The 27,166-nt window shown below is 39.9% G+C and overlaps 1 protein-coding gene across 1 annotated transcript; it reads right to left on the bottom strand.

The window, feature by feature from the left end:
* On the bottom strand, positions 1-27,166 carry HS1BP3 (HCLS1 binding protein 3). Its single transcript, XM_039364327.1, has 6 exons — positions 26,933-27,166; positions 23,934-24,099; positions 14,401-14,608; positions 13,743-13,947; positions 1,870-2,027; positions 1-308 (listed from the first exon to the last, which is right to left on the bottom strand). The coding sequence occupies exons 1-6, from the start codon at positions 26,971-26,973 to the stop codon at positions 127-129; spliced, it is 960 nt and encodes a 319-aa protein (XP_039220261.1). The 5' UTR covers positions 26,974-27,166; the 3' UTR covers positions 1-126.

Raw genomic sequence — 27,166 nt, 5'->3', positions numbered from 1 at the left:
TCCATACCCATTCACATTTATTTATACAATCCCAATTTTGAAAACAGTGGGACCTTAGTAGGCTAAAGCCAAGAAGTTGTCTTCTAATCTTGGGCTGCTTGAGGCAGACAAGCTTGAGGAGAGAGATCATAAGCACACAACACTAAATTTATCATGCAATTCAGATGAATACCTCAATAGTTCCTCTATGTCTTCAGCAGGACTAACATTTAACACAGGTTCTCTGTCTTCACTGGCTGTCAGCAAAAGCAGTGGATCTCCAAGAGTTACCATTCCACCAAGATCTGGTCCTTCAAATAATTTCACATCTAACATTTAAACAAAAGACAGACAGAATCAGGCTAAAATACAGTGATAAACAGCAACTATAGCCTAAATAGCAATGGCACTTAGACTTATACACCGCTTCACAGTGTTTTACAACCCTCTCTAAGTGGTTCTACACAGTCAGCATATTGCCCCCAACAGTCTGGGTCCTCATTTTACTGACCTCAGAAGGATGGAGGCTGAGTCCACCTTGAGCTGGTGAGAATCGAACTGCTGGCAGTCAGCAGAATTAGCCTGCAAAACTGCATTCTAACCACTGCACTACCATGGCTGAGTTGAGTTGGGTGGGCAAAAACCATAGAACTAATTTCACATGATCCAGTTTCAAGTAGGCCCCGCCCACATAGAAGACTAAAGAGATTTGCAAAGTGGGGAATATCAGATTCAATTGACCTATGTCACATTGCCATGAATCCTGAATTATACTAAGTTGTATCATTGACTTCCACTGCCAAACTATTTTGAGAGAAAATATTTTATTATACCAATTCACTTCTGCATAGGAAACAGAAAAAAGTGATCTTTATTCCTTTTTAAACGTAGAATTATTTTATTCACTAGGTATACTAAATGAAGCATAGTTTATACCAGGCTTGGAAGAAGCTTTGAAATATTATTGCATTACAATTCTCTAACCAAGAGAATTCGTTAGGGTTAAGAGAATTAGCCTAACCAAGCATAACCAATGGCCCATTCCAGTTTTACATAATAAGCTGAAAAGTTAAGCAGATACTGTGTATCTTACAGATGGGATACAAGTCTTTTTTTCTTTCTTTAAATTATCTCAGCATTTTTAAACATTATGCATGAAGGACTTATATAATAGTAATAGTTAACACGTTGAAAAACTGCTGAGTTCAAACTCTCCTTTGGCCATGGAGGTTCACTATGAGATTTTTGGTTACGAATGTGAGGATAAGATGTTGGGAGAGGGGGGAGGAGGATCCAAGACACTGATTTGATCTGTCACAGAAAATAAATGATAGAAATGCAATAAATAAACCTAGCTAAAAAAAAATAGTTAAGGAATTAAGTAACTATCTCTAGAATCCAAGACAGAGTTTTACAACCAAAGATTCCATGGTTTGTGACACTTTTTTTTAATCCTATAGAGCAGTGATGGTGAACCTTTTAGAGACCGAGTGCCCAAACTGCAACCCAAAACCACTTATGCATCGTCGGGTGCCAGGTGGGTGTGATGGCCCATTGGCTGGGCGTGCCCACTGGGTGGGCGTGGCTGCAGTGGTAAAGGCAGACTGGGTGGGACTAAAAAGTTCAATCAATCAATTCCAACTTTGAAAGATTTTTTTTTCTCGCGAGAAGTTGAAATTGATTGATTGATTGAACCTTTTTTTTTTTTGCACACGGCGGCAGAGGCCTAAAGCAAAAAGATTTTATAAAACCCAGCTGAAGGCCTAGGACTGGGGCAACGGCGCACGTGCCCACAGAGAGGGGTCTGCGTGCCACCTCTGGCACCCGTGCCATAGGTTCACCACCACTGCTATGGAGTATATAACAAGAAACGTGAATATTCATTAATACCTTCTTTGACTGCCAATATCTTCTTGTTGCTGGGGGATGAAAAATCTTCAAATGTACTGAATAGTTCTTCTCCCAAATCCACTTCTTCATGAAAAATCGTTAACTTGGTTTTATCTTCTTGAGCAGGTGAGGATGTGGGCTTCTTGAGTTTTTTAGATCTAAAATTTTAAATAATAAACCAGAAATTATTAAGAACCTTCTGACAGTAGGGATTTCGATTTGGCGTGCTGGTATTGACCCTTTTCAACCATGTCATGACTTTAATTTTATTAGCCATGAATGAAGAAACATGGCTGAATTGCTCCATTGAATTGCTCCATGGTTCTGAAAGTATTGAAAATAGCATAAAGGGTCCTCATCCTGACCTAATGTCAATTCTGTCCCAATGTTAATTTGGTCCTTGATCTGCATGGCCTACAGTCAGTTTGGTGTAGTCGAGAACCAGAAGACTGTGAGTTTTAGTCTCACTTTAGGCACAAAACCTGGGTAACTTTGGCCCAGTCACTCTCTTTTGGCTCTAAAAAGCAGGCAATGACAAACCACTTTTGAAATTTTGCCAAGAAAATTGCAGGGACTTGTTGAGGCAGTTGCCAGGAGTCAACACTAACTCAAAGGCATGTGCGCATACATACACATATATACACTGAATGGTCTACATTATAATCATGAAGCTGTTGAAGGAACTCTTTCTACGCCATCTGCTTTAAATGTGACATATGAAAGATACAAATGGGAAGAATATTTATAGTTGATCATAAAATACTGCAATATATATATTTGTATATACATACACACACACACTACACACACACATATATAGCCAAACTTGTTCAAACCTTTTTAAAAACAAAATCAGCAAATTTTATTCTACCTGGAAGAAAAGAAAAATGATACAGATACTGAAAATGTGTCCCCAGCAATTCATAAGGAAGGGAAGACAATTCTGAAAAACATTTCCATGTCTTCTGAAAGTAATGGTAGTACAAGGTGCAGAACAGAGGGAAGGCATAGCTCAAATTAATTCAGCAAAGCATTCATTGGCCCATTAAATATGAATGTTGTAGATGGAGAATCTGGGGACAGACTTCGTGAGGCTTTTTTTCTTTTTTTTCTCCAGGACTACAAGGTATAGTAAATCATGATACTACATAACCATGTAGTAAATCATGATACTACATTTAATATACCACCTCAAGATGAGTGACATATACATTTAATAAATAAATAAATAAATAACTGAACTGAACTATACAGGCATATATTTAAGAATGAAATAATGTTAAACCTGGGAGATTATTAAGAATACCACTGCTAAACTAAACTTGATTATGAACTAATTTTAACCATTACTGATACTTAGGGAGAGTGTTATTGCCAGACGTCTTACAACTTTCTTTTCTATAGGCATCAGTGATCAACTTGACATAACTAGCAATGCACATTTCCTGTTACCTCAAAACATGGAGGCACCAAGCTTCTTAAATCTGTATATAGCAAGTTCCTGCTGCCACAAGCCATTCTGATAAGAATATCTGTCAGTGGCATAAAATGTCCAAACGCAAGAGCAAATTATATTAAGAATACGTCCAACCCCAAAGTCATTCAAAGTGACTGAATGAATGCCCTCTTCCAAATAAGACTGGTTATGCTGCCAAGTTCCAGTAATGGGGATTAAATTAAGGGAGAGAACACAGAACAAGATGATTGATCAGAAATGCCCATATACCCAGCATGACCTCAACAAAAAGAGCTGAGAAAGCATAACATGTTCCATGGGAAGAGATAGATGCCTACGCAGCTGTCAGTGCTCACTCACATGGCACCGTTTGTAACTTCTCCAAGTGCCTCTTTTTTTTTTTAAAGTTGAAATACGGAAACCTATTTCTATGGGTTTGTTGCTGCTGGGCTAAACAAGTCATGAGCTTCCAATTATCACTGTCATTCCACTCATTGCTGATTCATTGCTAGTACTGCAAAACTGCAATGTTCCCAGAACCTGGTCAAATTCTGTAGGAAAATGATACTTTAGTACTAAAGAATGTTTAGAACAAATATAGACACAAATATTTCCATTTGCTGAATTACTTTCATTGCTTTGGAGATATTGAAAATACTATTTTTAATACATATTCCTTTAATTTGTGCCACTTTATGCAGCATATGTGTTCTTACTAGAAGAATGAACACTATTTTCCAAGATTCTTTCCTATTAATTTTATTCAGTTGCTCTTTATACATAAAGCCAATACAGGTTAGAGTTAGTTCACAGTACAATGCATATGCAATGTCTTTTCCTAAGGTAATCACTGTTGGGTCATAACTTTCTTGTAGAAGAAAAAGGAACAGATAAAACTTACTTCATAAACTACAATATTAGTGTGAATTTGCTTTAAGGTTGATAGGAAATTCAATTTGCTTAATTACAATAATTAGAAATTATAAATGCAATGTTAATCAAGCTCTTAAAACCCAATGTAAGATAAAGCCTTTCCTAAACAGGGACTGCACCTCAATTCTCTTTTTACTTACTTCCTCTGAATGTTGCTATGTTTTGTTTTGTTTTGTAAAGTAAGTCTGAAGCTAGTTGACAGCTTCATGGATATCCTTTGTCACCTAAGCATTTCTATTAGGAAATGACAGGTGCCCCCCCCCTCTCTCCCTCTCCCTCTCTCTTAGGCTCTTCTCATTCCACATGAGGCTTACCATGAGCTGGTCCCTAGCTGGTCCAAGTAAACAGGTCTAACCTGACCGTCAGTGGACTTTCAGAGCTAGTTGTGGTGGTGCAGTGGTTAGAATGCAGTACTGCAGGCTACTTCTGCTGACTGCTGGCTGCCAGCAGCTCAAGTTAATTCAGACTTCCATCCTTCCGAGGCTGGTGAAATGAGCACCCAGGTTGTTGGGGGCAATATACTGACTCTAAACTGCTTAGAGAGGGCTGTAAAGCACTATGAAGTGGTATATAAGTCTAAGTGCTATTGCTGTTGCTAGTTGCACTGTTCTTTGAAATCTGGCCAGGGTCTGTACAATGCCTATAGGTCTGACAGGGACAGGATGAGCACAGATTTTGCTCTTCTGTACTTTTCTGTACTTTGCTCTTTCTTACTATTTTGGGCCAGGCAGTTAAAAAAAAATGGAAAACATAATATACTATTAAAATACAGATAAACATAACTCTGTCAAAGAACCAGACTTATTTTAAGATTTTACAATGTAAATTAAGTCTGTTGGCACATCGAAACCATGGGAATTACATTGTACTTAGTCTGCAATTCTAAGCATGCTTTTTTGAAACAAGACAAAGGAAAACACAAAGGAAACCGGGCAACACAAAGCTTGAATTTACAAGCCAAAAGACTTTTACTGAAAGGTAAGTCATAGCATATTCAGTGCAATCCCCTTTCCAGGAAACAAGCACTGAAAAGTCAAGAAAACAATTTATGTTGGAATTGTTCCATTATGAGAATGGTGGGGAAACAATGTGGGGTTAGTTAGGTTCGTATCACTTTTCTAGTTGACTTTTGGTTGGTTGTTATTATCTGACATGGGGTACTTGGTGGCTGAGAAGGTTGGAGGTTGACCAGAGGGTAACAGCAATGACAGACAGAAGTAAGTGTGGTGGGAGATGGGACATGAACTGTTCCAAGGAAAGAAATTGCAAATTTCTGTTTCAGGGCCCCAATCTCAACTCACTGGCCAGATAGCCAAATCACTGGCTGCAATGGGGTCAGGCTCACGCTGTTGAACGCCACCTTTGTCTGAAATAAATTTAACTGCCCAATGATTTGTCCATTTAAGCATTTATTTGCCCTGTATTACTGCTAGTTGGCTGCTGCTGTTACATGATGGTATTTCATGTATGGCAGCAGAAGCAGGGAAAATCCAGCTGAAACAAAGAGCTAAAGTAGGCATTCCAGTAACTCCTTGCTTTAAAAGCCAGTGACAACCAGCAAAGGATACCTAGATATACCAGAAGAGCACTGGCCACATCAATTCCAATGTGTTTTAATGACTTTATTTGTAAGAAGGAACGCATACATTCACAATCATCTACATACTATGAGTAAGGCTTTTTTAAAAGCCCAACCCAATCGAATCTTATTAGAAAGGGAAAGAGGAGGGATGAACAAAAGGCAACTGAACGCTACTCCCATTAACACTTTCTACTGTCAACAAAAGAGCTCTGTGAATTGAATGATTCAACCCATTTCCTGTTCCTCAGTTAGATGCCTGGGAGCATTTGATGAGGTAATGCCCATTTGGAATTCTTGGGGCGGAAGAGCTGAGTCATGCTATTATTATCATCGATCCCTTTAGACAAAAGAAGCTTCAGGGTCTCCTCTCCCCAGCTCCACAGCCAGGGAAGAAAGAAAGCTTGGGTCGAGCAAATTTGTTGTGGCACTTATCTGTCTGTGCTTTGAAAAAGGTTGCTCACAAACTGCAAAGGAGTTGTTAACGCTGACCCCAGCTTGACCTGCTTTCGAGCACAGTAACAACTCAAAATTCAACCTTTTTCTTTTCCCTAATCCCCAAACCATCAGTCCTTCTGACTAAAGATTCACCTCACCAAAGATCAGCCTTTCCTAACATACTCATTTTCTATGTCTAGGAAGGAGTATTCAAAAGAGCTGCATTTCATTTAAAAAAACAACCCCAAAAAACCATTAACCATTTCCACTGTATCACCAATCCACTCAAAGAAACATTTTCCCAAGATCATTTGCTCAAGCTTCATTTCATGGTATCACACTGTCCCATTTCATATGAAGCTGCAAAAGACTGGCTGATAGTTGCTAAATACACTACAGAAAAATGAAGAGAGATGGAATGCCTATAAAAGCAGCTGCAGAATTTAAGCTACCAGCAAATGTGAACTTGTGGTTGCCTAGCCAACCCTGCCCCCTAAATGGACTGCCAGTGGATGTGGTTTAGCAAAATAGTCGCCTCCTCAAGTACTCAAAAGAAGAACTTCTCTAGGTAGAAAAAAGATGTCAGGAACAAGGTTTCTGATATAATCATAGGGTTGAAGGTCTTGGAGGTCTTCTCTAGTTGAACCGCCTGCCCAATTGTCCTTATACAATTGACTTGCCTTCTCCCAACTCATCTTTACTATGAACTTCTAGACCTATTTGTCAATGGAGGAAAGAATCTCTCTCTCTCTCTCTCTCTCTCTCTCTCTCTCTCTCTCTCTCTCTCTCTGTGTGTGTGTGTGTGTGTGTGTGTGTGTGTGTGAGAGAGAGAGAGAGAGAGAGAGAGAGAGAGAGATCTACCATTGAAAGTTTGATATATTGCAGCAGATGAATGTTTTTGTAAAGTCAGTTGTTTTTTTGTAGACCATAACATAATTATTTTGACAGGCAAACTCCCTGACCTAAGCAGATTTTATAGCTTTGAACAAGTAACTGATCTCTCACAATTTTACATTTTCCTAGTTTGTGCAATTGAAGTAGCAAGCTTGCAACACAATTCATGGAAGGATAAACACAACAGAAACAGTAAAAAAAACGTAAATGTAGGACATTAAAGCATTTTGCAAAGATGGGCCTTTTTGTTTTTGTGGTTTTTTAAAAAAAATATCAGTGCCATTGAGAAACATTTTCCTCCACTAAATATTTAAAATTATTGCCCTAAAAATGCTTGCTGGGAGTTTTGATAGGCCTTGGAAATGAGATTTATTTTGAGGCTGAAATGTTTGGGGGAAAATATAATGCTACAACTGATGGGCCTTTAGCTCACTATATAATTATCTTCAGATATACTAGCTATAACAGCTATAAAAATATGTTTTCCTCCTGTTTTAGTTTAAAAGCTCTAACAAAGCAAAGCTATTCATGTCCTTTTTCTTTTCTGAACACTTAAAAAAGATATTCACAGGCCCAGATATAGGGTTGCCACCTTTCCTGGATTGACCTTATACTTTAGTTTCTGGAATATGTGTGATGGTGGGAAGAAAATTCCCTTCCTGAACCCAGCAATGCTTGCTAGGTCATTCTTCAATATGGGTTTACTTCTCGTTCAAAAATTCTCATCTTCCTTTATTGTGATTAAAAATACCACACCTGATGATCATCCATTTCCAGGCAGCTGTTAATTTCTCTTTCAAAGCCATGTCTCCTGCAGATGCAAAGATAGAATACAGGACCTCCTACCAGAACAGCTATGGAGAATAGCACTTAAAGGTCAAGGCAGAGTGGCCAGGTCTAAATCAGCCTAAAACGGCCAATAGGAACTGAGTTGGTTACACTCATGATGGAGTAGCTGAGAAGTACAACAGATGCACCTGGATAAGTAAGGAAACCTCATGGATGACTTAAAGCTATTTCAAGTATGTGTTATGGATGAGATGAAGGCAGAACCATGAAGACATAGCAGGAAAAAAAATGCTTAGCGCCTATTTATACTACACTCAAGCTAAGCAAAGAAGGTAATTCTGCCCAACATGTCAGGTTTGGAAAAAGGGACATTATTAAATATGTTATATTAGGGAGGAGGATCCAAGCCTTGATCCCTACTATATGTCCAAGTGCTCTCTCCTCTCTTTTTTTTGCACCTACATGAGGCCATTGGGTGAACTCATCCACTGCCATGGGGTGAGGTATCATCAGTGAATTAAGTGATTCCATGAATGTCAGTCCTGGTGCCTGGAGGCTGTGAGGTTCTGGATGAGGAACAGGCTTCAGCTGAACCCTGACAAGATTAAGTGCCTCTGGATTTGCGGGCTTTAGGTTTCAGGATTAGACCATCTTTGGTGGCAGATACTAACACAGATACTAACACAGTGCTAGGCTGCATTAACAGAGGGATAGAATCAAGATCACGTGAAGTATTAATACCATTCTTTAATGCCTTAGTAAGGCCACACTTGGAATATTGCATCCAGTTTTGGTCACCACGATGTAAAAAAGATGTTGAGACTCTAGAAAGAGTACAGAGAAGAGCAACAAAGATGATTAGGGGACTGGCGGCTAAAACATATAAGGAACGGTTGCTAGAATTGGGTATGTCTAGTTTAACGAAGAGAAGGACAAGGGGGGACATGATAGCAGTATTCCAATATCTCAGGGTCTGCCATAAAGAAGAGGGAATTAAGCTATTTTCCAAAGCACCTGAAGGCAGGACAAGAAGCAACGGGTGGAAACTAATCAAGGAGAGAAGCAACCTAGAACTAAGGAGAAACTTCCTGACAGTGAGAACAATTAATCAGTGGAACAGCTTGCCTCCAAAAGCAGTAAATGCTCCAACACTGGAAGTTTTTAAGAAGAGACTGGACAGCCACTTGTCCGAAATGGTGTAGGGTTTCCTGCCCGAGCAGGGGGTTGGACTAGATGACCTCCAAGGTCCCTTCCAACTTTACTACTATTATTATTATTATTATATGGTTAGAGGGACCTTGCATACCTCTCATTTCACCCAAGGGTTTGTATATTTGTTTTCTACTATTTATTTCTTAATGTAGATGGCTGTGTGCTGCTCAGAGTCACTTTTGATGAGATAGACAACTATATAAATTTGATAAATATATGTACCGAGGCATATAAACTTGGTTTTATTCATGTGTTACTTCTATTTCCCCACCCTGCATACATTCTGCTCTTAAACTCTAAAGGAGTAAATCCAGCAAAATAATACAACAGTAACTGGGGTTGAAAAAGTGTTTGCCACTGTAGGAACAGTCTTGCATTGAGACCAAAACAAGAAATAATGAAAGTTAATTGGGGCTAAAGTACTATTTGGCACTGCAGGAACAAACCCTGCACGCGCACTCTAATGGGTTTTTTTTAAATCACAACGATCATCTATATTCAGGGCAATTTTTGTAAAATCACCATAACTCTGTGATAATTGCTTTTACCTGGTACCTGGGGGAGGGTTTTTTTCCCCAACACAGAGGGAAAAATTATTGGGTTATTGTGAATTGGCATGTAGATATTTTCCACTGTTCCATTATCAAGATACATTCTGCCTATCAGCTTACGAAAACTGTCATTTACAGTAAATGGCAAAATGTACTGTAAGGAGCAAAAAAAAAAAAAAAAGCCTGAAGAAGTATTTCTGTATTTGCTGGGCTCTCACTGGGTTGTGTAAATTAGACCAAGGCCTCATCAGCACTCAAGTGGATTTAAATACATATCTTTCAACATTTTCATTACCTTGTGAGAAAATCTAAGCAAATCTGGGTGATTCTTGGATGGGAAACTATGATAAAATCTCAGGGCTGTAGATTAGATTGGAAAATAGCAAAATCTTCCCCCAAAAAAGATAATAGCCAGCCACTTTTCTACTGTCCAAAGAATCAGTGTGACTCAGCCCATATACACAAGAGTTCACTATGACACAAACTTCCATTTACCTGGTAACACATTTATGTCTCACCGGGGAATACAGAGAAATCACAGCCCATAGTATTTGCCCAGCCCCAGCCAATTTGATCTGTCAAGGCTGACATATTTCCTTCCAGAATCATGGATGTTAAGTCCTCTCAGTAATGGCGAATGATGAAGACACATCTTGCAAGGAACAACTCTTTATTTCGTTTTCAAATAAACGAAGTTTCCAAAACTCCAACAACGAGCAAAGGCACGCAGGCCTCCTTTTATATGCCCAGATCCCCGGACACAATGGCAACAAAACAGGCACTTTTTGTACCTTGCGCATGCGCGCAAAGCCAGCGCCACTCAGTCTGGTCCCAGGCATTGCAGAAGCTGCCTGGGACCATTGCAACATCCCGGGCCTACATTTGCAGGCTCAGGACACAACAGTGGAAGTGTGCCTTGTCTGCAGCAGTGCCTTCCCTCCGTAATCAGGTTCCCTCTGAGATCCAGAAAGCTGCCAGCCTGCTGGTGTTTCAAAAGGACGTGAAGACTTGGCTCCTCTCCCAGGCCTTTAGGGAGAGTGAATGAAACCCTCTTGTATTTAGTTTCTGTTTCTTTTCCTGTCCTTTTCTTTTTCCTTCCCTTTCCCCATCCCTTCTTCTTTTCTTCCTCCCTCCCTCCCTTCCCTCCTTCCTGCCCAGTTTTTATCATCTTTGCTATCATTTATTCTTTATTCTTTGTTTTTTATAAGTTTTTACTTGTAAGCTGCCAGAACTGTTGGAGTTGGGTGGCAAAGAAATTTAACAAACAACCACATTTCATAAAAGGCATATATCTTTCCTTTTCAGAAAAACTTCATAAATCCTGATGTCTCCTATTTTTGGAGATATCTATTTATAGACAGTTTCTATAATATCTTATTTTCGGAGATAAAATACTTTGTAGAGAAACTGTTTATAAACTTACTTTGTGTATCTTGATCAAACTAAGGGTTCTATTATAATTTTATTAGGATTTTTACTGTATAAATGCCAGATAAAAACACATGCTTAGAAAGAAAGAGGGAAGCCACGGTCAAGCGAAAATCATAATTGATAAAAGCTGCTAACCAACAGTGGTGGTTTTGACAAATGGCTGGGATTGGAAGAATGGCCAGGGCTGATGTCACTTGGCCCTAGATAATGGCCAGCCCACCTTCAGAACTTGGCTTGTAACTTGGTTGTCAAAAATAAAAAGATCCTGCAGCAACCTACTTGAAAAACACAAGCACATCTGAGCTAAAGAGATGCAGACTACAATTTATACATCAAGACAATCTTTTATTTTTGTTATTTAGGGTATCATCCGGGATATTAGTTACTGAATAAATTTATCACAAAAAGCCTGTTCTCCCATTTCCTTCCACCATTTAAAATGGCTTAGAAATTACTTCAAAAACCAAGATTGCTTAGGGCAGCATGATGACCAAAGGCTAAAAGCGAGGCACTTGTTCAAAACAGAATTGATCAATACTAATGCAATTAATTGCTTCCCTTAAAATGAATCGTGGCTTTCAAACTACAAAGAGGCATTCTAAGGGCTTCCTGCCCCCCCCCCCCCCCGCCAAAGCCTCTCTGTCTCACTTAAGCCTGTTCATCGGCAGCCACAGGATTTTCAACAGAATGATGAAAGCAGCACCACTGCACTTGCTAAAAGCTTCAGTATTATTTGAAAAATTAAAAAGAATGTTCGTTTAACTGAGACATTTTCAAAAGCAAAAAAGGTGAAAAGCAAGAAATAAAAAAATCCAACAAAGAAATAAGAGATTTGTAAAGAAAAATAGAAAGCAACATTTAAAAATGGGAGGATAGAAACTACTAGGGACTTCCGGCTGAGTTACATTAAAAATACACTACAATAAAAATACAATAGAACACGTCTATACAGTCAAGAGAGAGTCCCACGTCTCTCTAAAAAATATGGCCTTAAAATGAAATTCTGAAAAAGACTGCTACTTCTTTGCTGCAGGTGATCCCAGAATAATGTTTTTTTCTATACCTTTTAGATCAGAAAGTTTATTTGGACTAATTATTTAAATTCTAAATCTGGGGTCTGGAAGAAGTCTTCTTCCAGAGGTTGTGCAAGCTCCATCATTGGAGGTTTTTAAGAAGAGACTGAACACCAATTTGTTCCGAATGATAGCGTCTTCTGTTTGGACAGGGGATTGGACTAGACCAGGGGTAGGCAACCTTGGCTCTTTTATGACTCGTGGACTTCAACTCCCAGAATTCCTGAGCCAGCATGCTGGCTCAGGAATTCTGGGAGTTGAAGTCCACGAGTCATAAAAGAGCCAAGGTTGCCTACCCTGGGACTAGATGATCTCCAAGGTCCCTTCCAGCTCTGTTATTCTGTATTCTGCAAGCTGTATCAGCTTGCATTTTGAATAAGATCTAATGCTCACATATTAATACCAATACTTTGCCAGAGTACTTCCAGGTATACAGTAGTTCAAAGTTCCAGTTTAAGAATGGCTTTAACTTTTGAAGCCCTGCAAGGCTTAACATTTGGGTACCTACCCAGCCACTGACTTCAAGTAGTTCTTACTGATCTAGTAACCTAAGGATGCTTAAAGTTCCTCCCCCACATGAGGTGTGAAATCCAGGAGAAATGTCTGTTGTTTTAATCAATGAACCACCTCCCACTAAAAATCCAGAAAGCTTTATCACTACCAAGCTTTTAAGAAGCTTTAAAAACTGAGTGGCTGAGAAGGGCATTTATTTAAGACCTGTCATCAATATGTCTTTTATTGTTGTAGTTACAGAAATGAGTGGTAGAGTTTGACAGTTTAAAAAAAATTATTATTGTTGTTATATTTCTATATTAGGATTGCCTTTTTGATTTACTATAGACTGGAAGGGTGCTTGTGAGTGTAAATACATAAATATTTGACGGGCAGTGATGCTGCCATAAAATATGGAAAATTGTCTTGTTTCATATATCAAACATCTGACTTCTTGCCCCTGGAAGTTCAAGCAATCCCTTTCCCCTTGATAATTTGTACAGCTGTTAAAACAATACCACTCCACCATGCTTTTGCAAAAGATTGAAGGTTTCTACTGGCCATTTAGATGATTTCTATTATTTGTATGTCTTTCTTTTATTCTGCATTTTTATTTCATTTGTCCACAACCTTGATTGTGTTGGCTTACAAAAGAGGTGAAATAATCAATTTGCTCCAACTCTTTTACTGGCAATCTCTTAATTTATGAGTACAAAGTTCATAATCCAAGGCTGTATGGATCCATAATCACCAGTCAGTATGCAAAGTACATGCTTCCCCCTCCCTTTATTTCAGTTATTTTACATTTCTTTTAGTAATCCTCAGAACAACTATTGGGAGTTCTAAAATGCTTTTTAAGAAATTAATTCTGAATTCTATTTGGGCTGCAAAAACTCAGAATTTTGATGACAGCAAAGAGCAGGAAAAAAAAATCTAACACTTTGGGGTTTCCTGGTCATCTGGAGTTTTACAACTACAACTACAAATAGATTCGGAATAGGAAAAACAAAATTGAAAAGGCATACTTGAGGACACCCAGTGGATCCACATCATTCTCTTCCTCTTCTGTTTCCTTTTTGGCATCCTGGCTTTTAAATGAACTTAACTGAGAAATGACATCAGGTATTTTTTCCTCTTTGAAAAAATCAAATCCTTCGGTTTCGTCATCCTCTTCTTCCTTCTTGGGAAGATTTTTACTCTTAACATCAATGACACTAGTGGATCTGGTTCCTGTAAAAAGAGGCAGAGAAAAATTAATGCAGCAGTGCACAACCGACAGCTATTACTTCTCTAGATGAGTATCACCAACAGCTAACCAGTATTCTTATACTGGAAGAAAATGGGCCTTTTTATGGGAGAAACAGTACATTTCTACACTATATAAATAATTTGTGGCAATAAATATATTTTACTTAGGGTACTTTTGCACCATAGATTTCTATTACCAAATCCCCCAGAAAACAATTTGAAACTAACATTCTTATATCCAGATAACATATTTCTGTGTATTTGTAGTATTATATTTGTAGGGAAGCAAACCAAAAGTATCGTCCATTAGTTATTTGTGACAATGAGAATTTAACCTAGATTTTAAGTGGAAACATTTTGCTGATTTTGCAAAGTTCCAAGAGTTGATCCATTTATTAAAATTCCACTCAGTGTGAAGAACTTGTTTTAATTTACCCAGAAATTCCAGTAACTCAGGGCTTGATGCAAGAGCCACATCTTTAGAAATCAATCCCATAATCTCATTGAAGGCAGCTCTTCGTTCTCGAATATCAGATTCTCCAACAAAAAGCACTTTTCTTGGCAAGGGGGGTAGAGAGGTTTGTGGATAACGTGTGACAAGCTTTTGATAAAACTCATCAATATCACTGTACTTCTTAGAAACCTGTAATGTAGGGAGAAAAATATTCATTTTTTAAGTGACAGGCATAAATATGTAACAGATCAGACTAACAATTCTGAAAAAAAAAATACAATATTTTCCACAAATCATATATGGGCAACTACCTTACACCAGAAATAAGTAGGGTCAATATTTTCAGTTTTTATTTTAGTGACTTTGCGTAAACTACATAAATGGGTTAAGCCTCCCAGAAGTTTAATAGATCTCTTTTAAAGTTTGTATTTTAAAGTATATACACAAGTAAAAGTCCCAATTTATTGCCAATCGTGAGTGATGCTGTGGGTGACAAAAACACTGTAGCTCTGTGCCACTTCCTGTAGATTTCCATTCTTACAGTACGTGAACTTGGTGATTTCAGCATACTGGACTATTAATATTCTCGAAATGATTTTATCATCTAGAGCAGGGGTCCCCAACCCCCGGTCCATGGACCGGTACTGGCCACAGCATGCCAGCAACCGGTCTGCACAAACAAGCAAAGCCCCATCTACAGGATGCAGGCAGTACATGAAACCATGCCCCCTCTAATCCACAGAAAAACCTCTCTCCACATAACTGGTCCCTGGTGCCCAAAAGGTTGGGGATCTCTGATCTAGAGGAAAGGCTCGGGAGAAATGGGTCTTTGGTAGGCATCTAAAAGATCTAATAGATGCTTCCAAATATTAATGATGAGATGGAGAAATTATTCTAAATATTGGTGACATCAGGATATAATAATTCCAAAGAATAGACACTATTATAGTCCACTTGCAGCTTACAGTAAGATGATACTCTGAAAGAACATAATCATATTTATGCCTCTGTGAGTTCTGGCAAGTATCAGGGCAGTGATCAGATGCCCAAGCAATTGGTTGTTTTGGATCCAGAGACAAAGAACATACTAGAGAATATAGGAGTTTTAAGCTGTATTGTTCCCCTTTATGGATTACTGCCTTGTCGTGGCGAAGGGGCTTGCGTAACTCAATGAAGCTATAAGCTATGCCATGCAGGGCCACCCAAGACGGACAGGTTATAGCAGAGAGTTCTGACAAAATGTGATCCACTGGAGAAGGAAATGGCAAACCACTCCAGTATCTTTGCCATGAAAACCCCATGGACAGTACTAAAAGGAAAAAAGATATGATGCTGGAAGATGAGCCCCTCAGGTCGGAAGGTGTCCAATATGCTACTGGGGAAGAGCAGAGGGCTAGTACTAGTAGCGCCAGAAAGAATGAAGCGACTGGGCCAAAGCCGAAAGGACGCTCAGCTGTGGATATATCTGGTGGTGAAAGGAAAGTCCGATGCTGTAAAGATTTTTTCTCCATAGGAACCTGGAATGTAAGATCCATGAATCAAGGCAAGCTAGACGTAGTCAAAAAAGAGATGACAAGACTGAACATCGACATCTTAGGAATCAGCGAATTAAAATGGACAGGAATGGGTGAATTTAACTCAGATGACCATCAGGTATACTACTGTGGGCAAGAATCCCTCAGAAGAAATGGAGTAGCCTTCATAGTCAATAAAAGAATAGGAAAAGCAATACTGGGATACAATCCCCAAAATGACAGAATGATCTCAATTCGAATCCAAGGCAAACCATTCAATATCACAGTAGTCCAAATCTATGCCCCAACCACTGGTGCTGAAGAGGATGAAATTGACCGGTTCTATGAAGCCCTACAGCACCTTATAGAATTAACACCAAAAAATGATGTCCTTATCATCATGGGGGACTGGAATGCTAAGGTAGGAAGCCAAAAGATAACCGGAATAACAGGCAAGTTTGGCCTTGGAGAACAAAATGAAGCAGGGCACAGGCTAATAGAATTTTGTCAAGAGAATACGATGGTCATAACAAACACTCTTTTCCAACAACCCAAGAGACGGCTCTACACATGGACATCACCAGACGGTCAACATAGAAATCAGATTGACTATGTGCTCTGCAGCCAAAGATGGAGAAGCTCTATACAGTCAGTAAAAACAAGACCAGGAGCTGACTGTGGCTCAGATCATGAGCTTCTCGTTGCAAAATTTAGGCTTAAATTGAAAAAAGTAGGGAAAAGCACTAGGCCACTCAGGTATGAACTAAATCATATTCCTGATGAATATACAGTAGAGGTGACAAATAGATTTAAGGAATTAGATCTGATAGACAGAGTGCCTGAAGAACTATGGATGGAAGTTCGCAACATTGTACAAGAGGTAGCAACTAAAACCATCCCAAAGAAAAAGAAATGCAAGAAAGCAAAATGGCTGTCTGAGGAAGCTTTGCAAATAGCTGAGGAAAGAAGGGAAGCGAAAGGCAAAGGAGAAAGAGAAAGATACACCCAATTGAATGCAGAATTCCAGAGAGTAGCTAGAAGAGATAAGAATGCCTTCTTAAATGAACAGTGCAAAGAAATAGAAGAAAACAACAGAATAGGGAGGACCAGAGATCTCTTCAAGAAAATTGGAGATATGAAGGGAACGTTTCATGCAAAGATGGGCATGATAAAGGACCAAAATGGCAGAGACCTAACAGAGGCAGAAGAGATTAAGAAGAGATGGCAAAACTACACAGAAGAACTATACAAGAATGAGCTTAACATCCCAGATAACCACAATGAGATGGTCACTGACCTCGAACCAGACATCCTAGAATGTGAAGTGAAATGGGCCTTAGAAAATCTGAGCAACAACAAAGCTAGTGGAGGTGACAGTATTCCAGCTGAGCTATTCAAAATCTTAAAAGACGATGCAGTAAAAGTGCTACACTCAATTTGCCAGCAAATTTGGAAAACTCAACAGTGGCCACAGGATTGGAAAAGGTCAGTTTACATTCCAATTCCAAAGAAAGGCAATGCCAAAGAATGTTCAAACTATCGCACCATTGCACTCATTTCACATGCTAGTAAAGTTATGCTTAAAATCCTACAAGCTAGACTCCAGCAGTATGTGGATCGAGAACTACCAGAAGTACAGGCAGGATTTCGAAGAGGCAGAGGAACTAGAGATCAAATTGCCAACATACGCTGGATCATGGAGAAAGCTAGGGAGTTCCAGAAAAACATCTACTTCTGCTTCATTGACTATGCAAAAGCCTTTGATTGTGTGGATCACAACAAATTGTGGCAAGTTCTTAAAGAGATGGGAGTACCAGACCATCTCATTTGTCTCTTGAGAAACCTATATGCGGGTCAAGAAGCAACAGTGAGAACCGAACACGGAACCACTGATTGGTTCAAAATTGGAAAAGGAGTCCGGCAAGGCTGTATACTGTCGCCCTGCCTATTTAACTTATATGCAGAGCACATCATGAGAAAGGCAGGGCTAGATGAATCAAAAGTTGGAATTAAGATTGCCGGGAGAAATATCAACAACCTAAGATATGCAGATGATACCACTCTAATGGCAGAAAGTGAAGAGGAACTAAAGAGCCTCTTGATGCGGGTGAAGAAGGAGAGTGCAAAAGTTGGCTTGAAACTCAACATTAAGAAAACCAAAATCATGGCATCCGGCCCTCTCAATTCCTGGCAAATAGATGGGGAAGAAATGGAGGTAGTGACAGATTTTATTTTTCTGGGCTCCAAGATCACCTCAGATGGGGACTGCAGCCAAGAAATTAAAAGACGCTTGCTCCTGGGGAGGAAAGCTATGGCAAATCTAGACAGCATACTAAAAAGCAGAGACATCACCCTGCCAACAAAAGTGCGTATAGTCCAGGCCATGGTTTTCCCAGTTGCAATGTATGGCTGTGAAAGTTGGACCATAAGAAAGGCTGAGCGCAAAAGAATTGAGGCCTTTGAACTATGGTGCTGGAGAAGACTCCTGCGAGTCCCTTGGACTGCAAGGCGTTCAAACCGGTCAGTCCTAGAAGAGATCAACCCCGACTGCTCTTTAGAAGGCCAGATCCTGAAGTTGAAACTCAAGTACTTTGGCCACCTAATGAGAAGGAAGGATTCACTGGAGAAGAGCCTAATGCTGGGAAAGATTGAGGGCAATAGAAGAAGGGGACGACAGAGAATGAGATGGCTGGATGGAGTCACTGAAGCAGTAGGTGTGAATTTAAATGGACTCCAGAAGATGGTAGAGGACAGGAAGACCTGGAGGAATGTTGTCCATGGGGTCGCGATGGGTCGGACACGACTTCGCAATTAACAACAACAACACAAGCTGTATTGTTAGCTTGAGCAACAGATTTAAAACCAAGCATGAAAATCAAGCTGGTTAGTTGAAAATCAGTTCTAAATTTCTAGATTTTTTTAGTATGAGGGAGAAATCAAAATATGTCCCAAAACTACTTGAAATATCCAAAAACTTATTTTTTTCAAGTGCTAAGTCCCATGGCACATGCCAGACAGAATTAATCTGGTATCATCAGATGGACTAATATTTTCAGTCTCCCGCTTTTTTTTTAAATTGGAGAATTTGCTTATTTTTTTAAAAAAATGACATCAGGGGCAAAACAGATTTATTACTATTTAAAACATTACAGATTTAATTAAAATATATTCACCCGCCTTCCCATGGAACCTTGCTGGCAGAATCATGGGGTCTCTGTGAGCTGCAATAAAGGGGAGGAGGCTACCTACCCTTGCAACAAAAGATGGGTGATTCCCCCATTAAGCATCTTTTGGGCCCAGGAAGGAGAATAAAATACTACTGATTACAGGCTCTGCATAGATTTTTAAGTGGGGAATATACTCGGCAAAGAGTCTTGCAAGACAACACTAATTCCATCTAATATGACACGTTAAGAGCCACAGTCAAGAGTAAAAGGAAGAAAAAAAAATGAATGATACAAAAGACTATCATAAATAAATATTTTGCTTCTGACAGTGAGTGGTCAGTCAGATTTTTCAGAATTCATAAAAGCTAAGACAAACTTCCTCCATTCCTATCCTCAGTTGCCTTGGCAAGGGAGAAGCAGAAGGAAAAGAAGGAAAGGATAGGGTGGTATATTCCTACTTGCACATGTTGCAGATTAAGGAGAGAAAAAAAAACTACTGCCCAAAGGGCCATTTTTGCCTCCATGACTAAAATGTGGCTTCATAAATAATTTACAGAATGGAATGGAAGAGATATTTATCACTTTCACTGGTTGCAGCAAACCTCAAGAGTTTTGCCTTAAATTACTGTACATTACAAAGCTGTTTTGACAGATTAAGCCCTGAATCTGTTCCATCAAGATTATGTTCAAGTGTGATAAATATAAAGTCCAGCATTTGGGTAGGATAAATCAAATGCATAGGTTCAGAACTATAGAGGTATGGTTTGGTAAGTAGTGTATGTAAGAAATATCACCAGGCGAACATGGGTAAGCATATATAATACAAGAGCTGAAAAGGTGAGTGCACAGAAACATGGGCACACTACATCCATTACAGGAGGTAGTAGTTTTATCGTACTGTTAGAAAGGCCTGTCTTGGAGTCTTGTACTTAGTTTGGGGGAACTGTACTTTAAAAGAGAAATGGGATGGGTTCAGAGAAGAACAACTAGGATAAGGGTTCTGGAAGCCATCCTCTATAAAGGAACAATTATATCAAGCACATTTAGATCGCAAAAGGGAAGATTAGAAGGAGATATGACAGCAGTCTACACATATCATATTCATAAAGGGGGGTGGGGGGGCAACCTGTTCTCTGCTGAAAGTAAGCAGGATAAAGACCAATGGTTTAAAATCTTTTCAAACAGGAAGATTCAGGCTGAATACTGAGGAATTTCCTGATAGTAAGAAGTGTTAAGCAGTAGAACTGCCTTTCAAAAGCAGTGGTGAGCACTGGAAGAGAGCTGGATGGTATTTCCTTGAGATGGTTTTATGGATTCCTACACCGAACAAGGAATTGGACCAGAGGCCCTAGCTAGCCCAGTCTTTCTCAATTTTTTTTCTCCTGGAGGAGCTCTTGAAATAATTTTCAAGTCTCAGGGAGCCCCCTACAATACATAAAAATCATGATATCTACAGCTCACAGAACATTTACAGGATAAGTAAGCAGAGTCACGGTGAGTAAAAATTCCCACCACTGCAAATTTTAGCTCTCTGTGGCACACGAAGTAAAAAGGACAATGCTTTTTTTTTAAAAAAAAAAAAAATCATGATCTGTGAAATCCTAGGGTTCTACAGAACCCCGTTGAGAGAAGCTGTTTAAGAAGGTCTCCTTAAGCTAAGACATTGTTTGATTGTACTGCCTCTTTCTGGAGTTGTGATCTGTTACAACCATTAACTCCAGCAATGTTCATAAAGAATACTCTGAATAAAGAGCATACACTTTTTATAAGGCTCCATTGTCCGTTGATAATTTACAAGCTAACTGAAGGAGAACAGCCATTTTGTAGCTAAAAGGCAACTAAACAAGACTGAAAGCCAAGACAGAGCAGTATTTTAAACATTATATTGAGCCATATTGTCTCCAATAGCTTAGAACAGCATTCATCTCATCAGAGAAAAAAGAACAAATGTCCAGTCTGTTTCAAACATTGAACTGTAGCTTGTTTGCCAAATTAAAACTTATTCTACAACATTATAAAACCCCCTTTTACCCTCTGTTATAGAATAAACTTAAGTTTATTTATTTGAAACCCTTTCGTTTCAAATGAGAGCGAAATGTTACCCAACTGTCAGAGAAAGGTCAAGGATTCTGTCTAGCATGAAATCATTACTTCAGATTTCAAACCAACATCCTGCCATCAGGACTAGAGTTTCAACAGTGTTTGAGTGCCCTCTAGTGGAACTGGCCATGTTATCCCAATCAAAAGAATGGAAATCTGATTGTCTTCATTTTGCTACAGAAAATCCATGTCTTTCAAATTCTTATCAAAACAGCTGAATGAAATAGCCTGGCAGAAGGTGCTTATGGTCTGAGTGGTGTTTCTCAAGCTGTGTAACCTGGAAGCCATGACACTACTCTGCAGTGTTGCGTTGTACTTTACATTTTGGGATCTTGCACTACTACTGAAATAGCACTTTGTGAAGTCCTTCCTCAGTTCTGGTTATCTAGAACAGTGTAACAAATATTTCTCCAATTAAAGTAAACCCAAGCTCATATTGCTCATTAATTGGCTTAGGGAAGCACACAACAAAACGCATACAACAGCATACACTAAAAAGCAATACATAAAACGCAACCCCGAAGGCTTCAGCATCAAAGACTCAACAGTATTAACCCATCAAAGAACTTTGAAAGCCTTGTTTTTTTTCCCCAAGCTGTGGCTTAGGCAGAGGTGTGTATCAAATCTAAATAGGATTGTGTTTAATAAAGTTGTAGTATGATTGTTTCTCAAGATTATGGCCCTCTTTTATTTTCTTTACTAATGTAATCTATGCAGGTTTTGTTTTACTATGTACAAATTTATAATTTAAATTTATAAAACAGTTCAGTTGGGCAATTTTATAAATTTAAATTATTAATCTGACCAGCAGTTTACCAGATACAGTGGGATTCAGTGCAGACCACAACAAGATTTCACTTCAGAAAGTCTCACTTATTTCCAGGACTGCTTTTCAAAAAGATTATGATGGGCCACTGATTTCTCGACCCTGACAACCTAATGCAAAGAAAAGAATACTTTCAGAGGAATTAATAAATGATTTGAGAAGACGGCTGGGAACCTATGGCAACTGTTGGAAAATTATCAACAAATACTGAATACAGAGAATAGAATAGAACAGAGTTGGAAGGGACCCTGGAGATCTTGTAGTCCAACCTCCTGCTCAGACAGGAAACCCTATACCAGGGGTCCCCAACCTCCGTGGACCAGTACCGGGCCGCAGCATGCCAGCAACCAGTCCACACAAACAAAGCCCGATCCATGGGATGCAAGTAGCACGCAAAACCACGCCCCTTCTGGTCCACGGAAAAACCTCTCTCCACGGAACCGGTCCCTGTTACCCAAAAGGTTGGAGACTCTGCCCTATACCATTTCAGACAAATGGCTGCCCAGTCTCTTCTTAAAAACTTCCAATGTTGGAGCATTCACAACTTCTGGAGGCAGGTTGTTCCACTGATTAATTATTCTAACTGTCAGGAAATTTCTCCTTAGTTCTAAGTTGCTTCTCTCTTTGATTAGTTTCCATCCATAGTACTTCAAATGGTTTTCTACACTCTTGCTCATTCTGGTTGGCTGAGCTCTGTGAATTCTTAGCAATGGCCAAACTGCCTGGGGAATTCGAGGAACTGAAGTCCAAACAGCTGGAGTACTTCCAAGTTAGTAAAAGTTAACTTTGGACTTTTAGTTGTCCTTGTTACAGCATGTACTATGTAAAGAGTAACTCCAAGTCAGCTTTAACTCTTACACTGGGATTTAAAATTTCACATTTAATCTTACAGGATTGAGTATTCCTCTACTAAAACAAGCAATATCCTTCCGTGTAGAACAGCAGTTCTCAACCTTTGGGTCGGGACCCCATTTGGGGTCGAACGACCATTTCACGGGGGTTGCCAAACAACGCAGTCCGCCATTTTTTTCCCCTTTTCCTTAGCTGTGCTACTCCCTTTTATTCTATTGGCTTTTGAAAGCCAATGGAATAGACTCTCTTGAATAGAGTCTAATTCTATTAACTTTCAAAAGCCAATAGGAATTGTCCAGGCTGTCTCTGACCTGCTGAGCCCACCAAAAGTCCCAGTCTGCAAACGGTGCTGCAAGTTGTCTGCAGCGAAGGCGAGCTGTCTGGAAGTTGCCACCCCTCCCTGCTGAGCAACTACTAAAACTGTAAGTAAAAGAGGGCCAGGGGTGGAGGTGGTTGGCCTGCACCGTCCTTGCCGCTTGCCAGCTACGCTTCGGCCGGTGCAGGGGGCAGCACCACGCATGCGCGATGCTCCCGGGCAGGGAAAGTCCTCGACTTACGACCGGTTGGGTATTCCTCGACTTACGACCGGTTGGGGGTCGCGGCATTAAAAAGATTGAGAACCACTGGTGTAGTATGTAAGGATATCAGAGGAAAATTCCCCCAAGAACCCAGTGTTCAAGGCAATAAAGCATCCAGTCATCATATACTGCCTGATATAATCCAGATCCAATGTTACCCTTTTGCTAAGAACTAGGCCAGGCACATGCCTCTTGTGGAAGGACTTTGGTGGCACTGCCATTACCTATGAAGCTTCAAAAATCACCAATAAATATATTTGAATAAACAAATAAATGATTTTACTACATTTCTATTTTGTGTTTCATTTTTTCCCTTTTTATTTTATTTGCGTTTTTTTATTCTTGGTCTGATATTTTCATAATATATTTTTCAAGTATGTTGTCTGGAATGAAATTAATAAGTTTGGTTTTTCATTGTTATGATGTGAACTCTTAATAAAATTAGATATGAAATACATTTCCAAATGATTTCATTACCATAAACTGAACGTTGTCTTCGGGTTTGTGCTTGGCAGTTTTGAACACAGCCAGTTGGGTAACTACTAAAATATTATATTCCACATGTCCAGACATCATCTTTCCTCGTATTTCTTGATACTCTGGGACTGACAGATCTATTCCTGTATGGCCATTCTGAAGAGGTCTGCAGAGGTAAAAACATGAATTTCAAAGATGGACCATGTTCTCTTAATGCTGACACTGGCTTTTGCTGACTCATAGGTTTTGAGATTGGGGGGGGGGAGAGATATTATTATTTAGAAGTAAAAACTACTGCAGTAACCTGGGATAGTTGCCTAATTTGACTGCAGATATTCCCAATCATCCAGGTCATGGTTGTCCCAAAGGTGTTTTTTCAAAAGGCAGCTGGAAAAAACAAAGTCCAGCTGCCTTTTGAAAAAAACACCTTTGCCTAATTTGAATTTTTTAAGAGAGGAAAAAAAAAAGAAAATGTGAAGCTATTTTACTTAGGGCAAGTTTGTCTCTTTGATGCTCCACAATAATACAAAAAATAATATTTTCTGCCAATACAAAGCGTCTGATCTATTTTTTTTTAAAAAAAGATACTTCCTTCTGAACATTCATTAAATAAACTGGGAATCAGTAACTAATGTTACTTTCTTAAATCACTTCTTAAGCACAAACTATGTGTTTACCTTCAAGAACCTGCAACCCTCCACATACACCTATCTTGTGATACAGAACATCTCCTGCATGATGCCATTTGGACTGTGAAGTTCTGTTTTCCACACCTGCATGTTTTAGTATGTCATTGTATGTATTTCACAACTAAGACCCTTTCATACCAACCTGGTTAGATCTAGGATAGAAACAGAAAAACATCTCAGAAAATGCAGTGGCAAACTTTTGTCCGTGTTGTTGCCAAGATAACTGGCAAAGTTAATTTGTCTGTTTACGTCACCTTATACTGTGTCCTGAGGGCATCTTCACCTTAAGCCTAACTACATGTAAAGAAGTTACCTGTATTTTCCATTCCCTGAGAGAGAGACTACAAACTGAAACTCTCCCCAGCAAATACCGATGGCAGTGCAGTATAAATAGCCACGAGGAAGGGATCCTAGTGAATTAAACCAAATTTCCTATTCATTTTTGTCAATATTATAAGCAATGCAGATACAGTGCATAAATATCAGTCCATTAGTTTAACAGAGGTTTGTTTATATCCTGCCTTATTTTTCTTCTTCCACTTATTTTCCCCCACAATCACAACCCTGTGAGGTGATTTGGGCTGAGAGAGAGTGACTGGCTCAATGTCAGCAAGCTGGCTTTCATGCCTAAAGCAGGACTAGAACTCACAGTCCCCTGCTTGGTGCCTTAACCACTAAACTATACTGGCTCTAGTAGACCAAACTGGCTTCCACATATGATGTATAAGTTTGCAACACATAAAGAAAGTCTGCACTAGTGGCGAATAAAGGAAGTCATTGGACTGAAGGAATCAAGGAACTCACAGCCCGGAAGGGGAGAAATCATGACTCTATAAATACTGCAGAGCCTAAATCCCCATCATCCAGTGCAATGATGAGGGATGCTGGGAACTGTAGTTCAGCAACCAAAGAAACTGTTTCCTTAAAAGAAATGGTCTCTTGAGCTTGCTAGGACCTCACAGTCACTTTCAGGACAGATTTTGGGGAAGCACAATAAAGAAACAGCTAGAAAGATGGCAAAGAAAAAAAAAGGAGTTGAATTTTAGCAACACCGTTACAACACAACTTTGACTTCATGCAATGAGCACCGGGAGCCTTATTTTTAAGTTACTTTTAAGAAGAAAGGCAACATAAAAATAGCAAAACCTAGAGTTGCAAACTTATTTCTTTTTCTGGCCTTGCACTTTTTAACAGTAACCTGAGAGCCCAAAAATTAGTGGGCAAACACCTTCGGAGCCTGGCAATACATTTAGGAGCAGCCAAGTGAATTTCGCCTGAGCGGACAACAGTTTAAGACTTTTCAGAAAGAAAGCATGCACAGGTAGTCCTCAACTTACCATCACCATTGAGCCCAAAATTTATGTTGTTAAGTAAAACATTGGTTAAGTGAGTTTTGTGACTTTTCTTGCCACTGTTATTAAGTGAATCATTGCAACTGTTAAGTTTGTAACACAGTTGTTAAGTGAATCTGGCTTCTCCACTGGCTTTGCTTGTCAGAAGATCACAAAGGCTGATCACATGACCCCTGGACACCGCATCAGTCATAAATATAAACCAGTTGCCAAGCATCTGAATTTTGATCATGTGACCATGGGGATGCTGCAACGGTCGCAAGTGTGAAAAACAGCCACAAGTCACTCTTTTCAGTGCCATTGTAACTTCAAGCAGTCACTAAATGAACTGTTGTAAGTCGAGGATTACCTGTACTGCCCAAAGGTTTTGTCTTTCTTGTTTTTTTTCCCCCCAAGACAAAAAGGCAAAGGGATGGGGGAAACGGCATTATAGGTAGAAAAACACCTCTCAGCGGGTTTAATAAAGCCAGCCTTAGGGAAATGAGGCAAGGAATCTGTGGGAAAAGGAAAGGGAGGGGGGAGGCGAAGAGAGAGACGCAGTAACAGCTCCTCCTAGCGGCGAAAAGTAACTCTAAAGCAAAGGGAGGCGCCCCACCGCGGTAGAAAGGAATGCAATGAGGGGCGGGCCAGGAGATTTTTCCTGGGTCAGAAAAATAGGGACGATGGAGAGGAAGGATAGGTTGGTTGGTCCTTCTCGGCTCCGCCGAGCCGGCCTCTCTTGGCTTCAGTCAGCTGTTCCCAGGGGCGGTACCAGGCCGGGGGCATTCATTTGATGGGCAAAGGAGGTCCTGAGTTGGTCGGGGAGCGCTTTCCAAGTTGCCTGTCTCGGTCTCTTTCCCTCCCTTCCCCACCCAACCCAACGCCCCGGAGCGAACCCTGCTGAAAAGCGTCGGGAGCGGGGAAGTTGATACAACCGGGTGCGCCTTAAGAACGCTCCCCCTCCCTCCGTCTTCTTTACCTCGTGGTGACGAACACGGTAGGCGCCGGGCCCGGTTGCATGGTAATCCTGCCCTCCGTAGCTTCTCGTGTGCTACGTGCACGATTTCCCAGCTCTGCCTCTCAGCTGCTTCTGGTGTAAGCCTGGGAAGGAGATCCCGGAAGAAATGACACACAATCCCTTCCGTCTTTCTTCTAAACTGTTGGCTGCAGCATCTCGGTTTCTGACTCCGTGCCCTGTTTTCTGCCTGCTGGG

This window comes from Crotalus tigris, unplaced genomic scaffold (genome assembly GCF_016545835.1).
Source record: "Crotalus tigris isolate CLP2741 ecotype Arizona unplaced genomic scaffold, ASM1654583v1 scf7180000019740.931981, whole genome shotgun sequence".
Taxonomy (NCBI): domain Eukaryota; kingdom Metazoa; phylum Chordata; class Lepidosauria; order Squamata; family Viperidae; genus Crotalus; species Crotalus tigris.
Note: the sequence above shows the minus strand (reverse complement) of the source record. Positions and strands in the feature narration are given on the sequence as shown.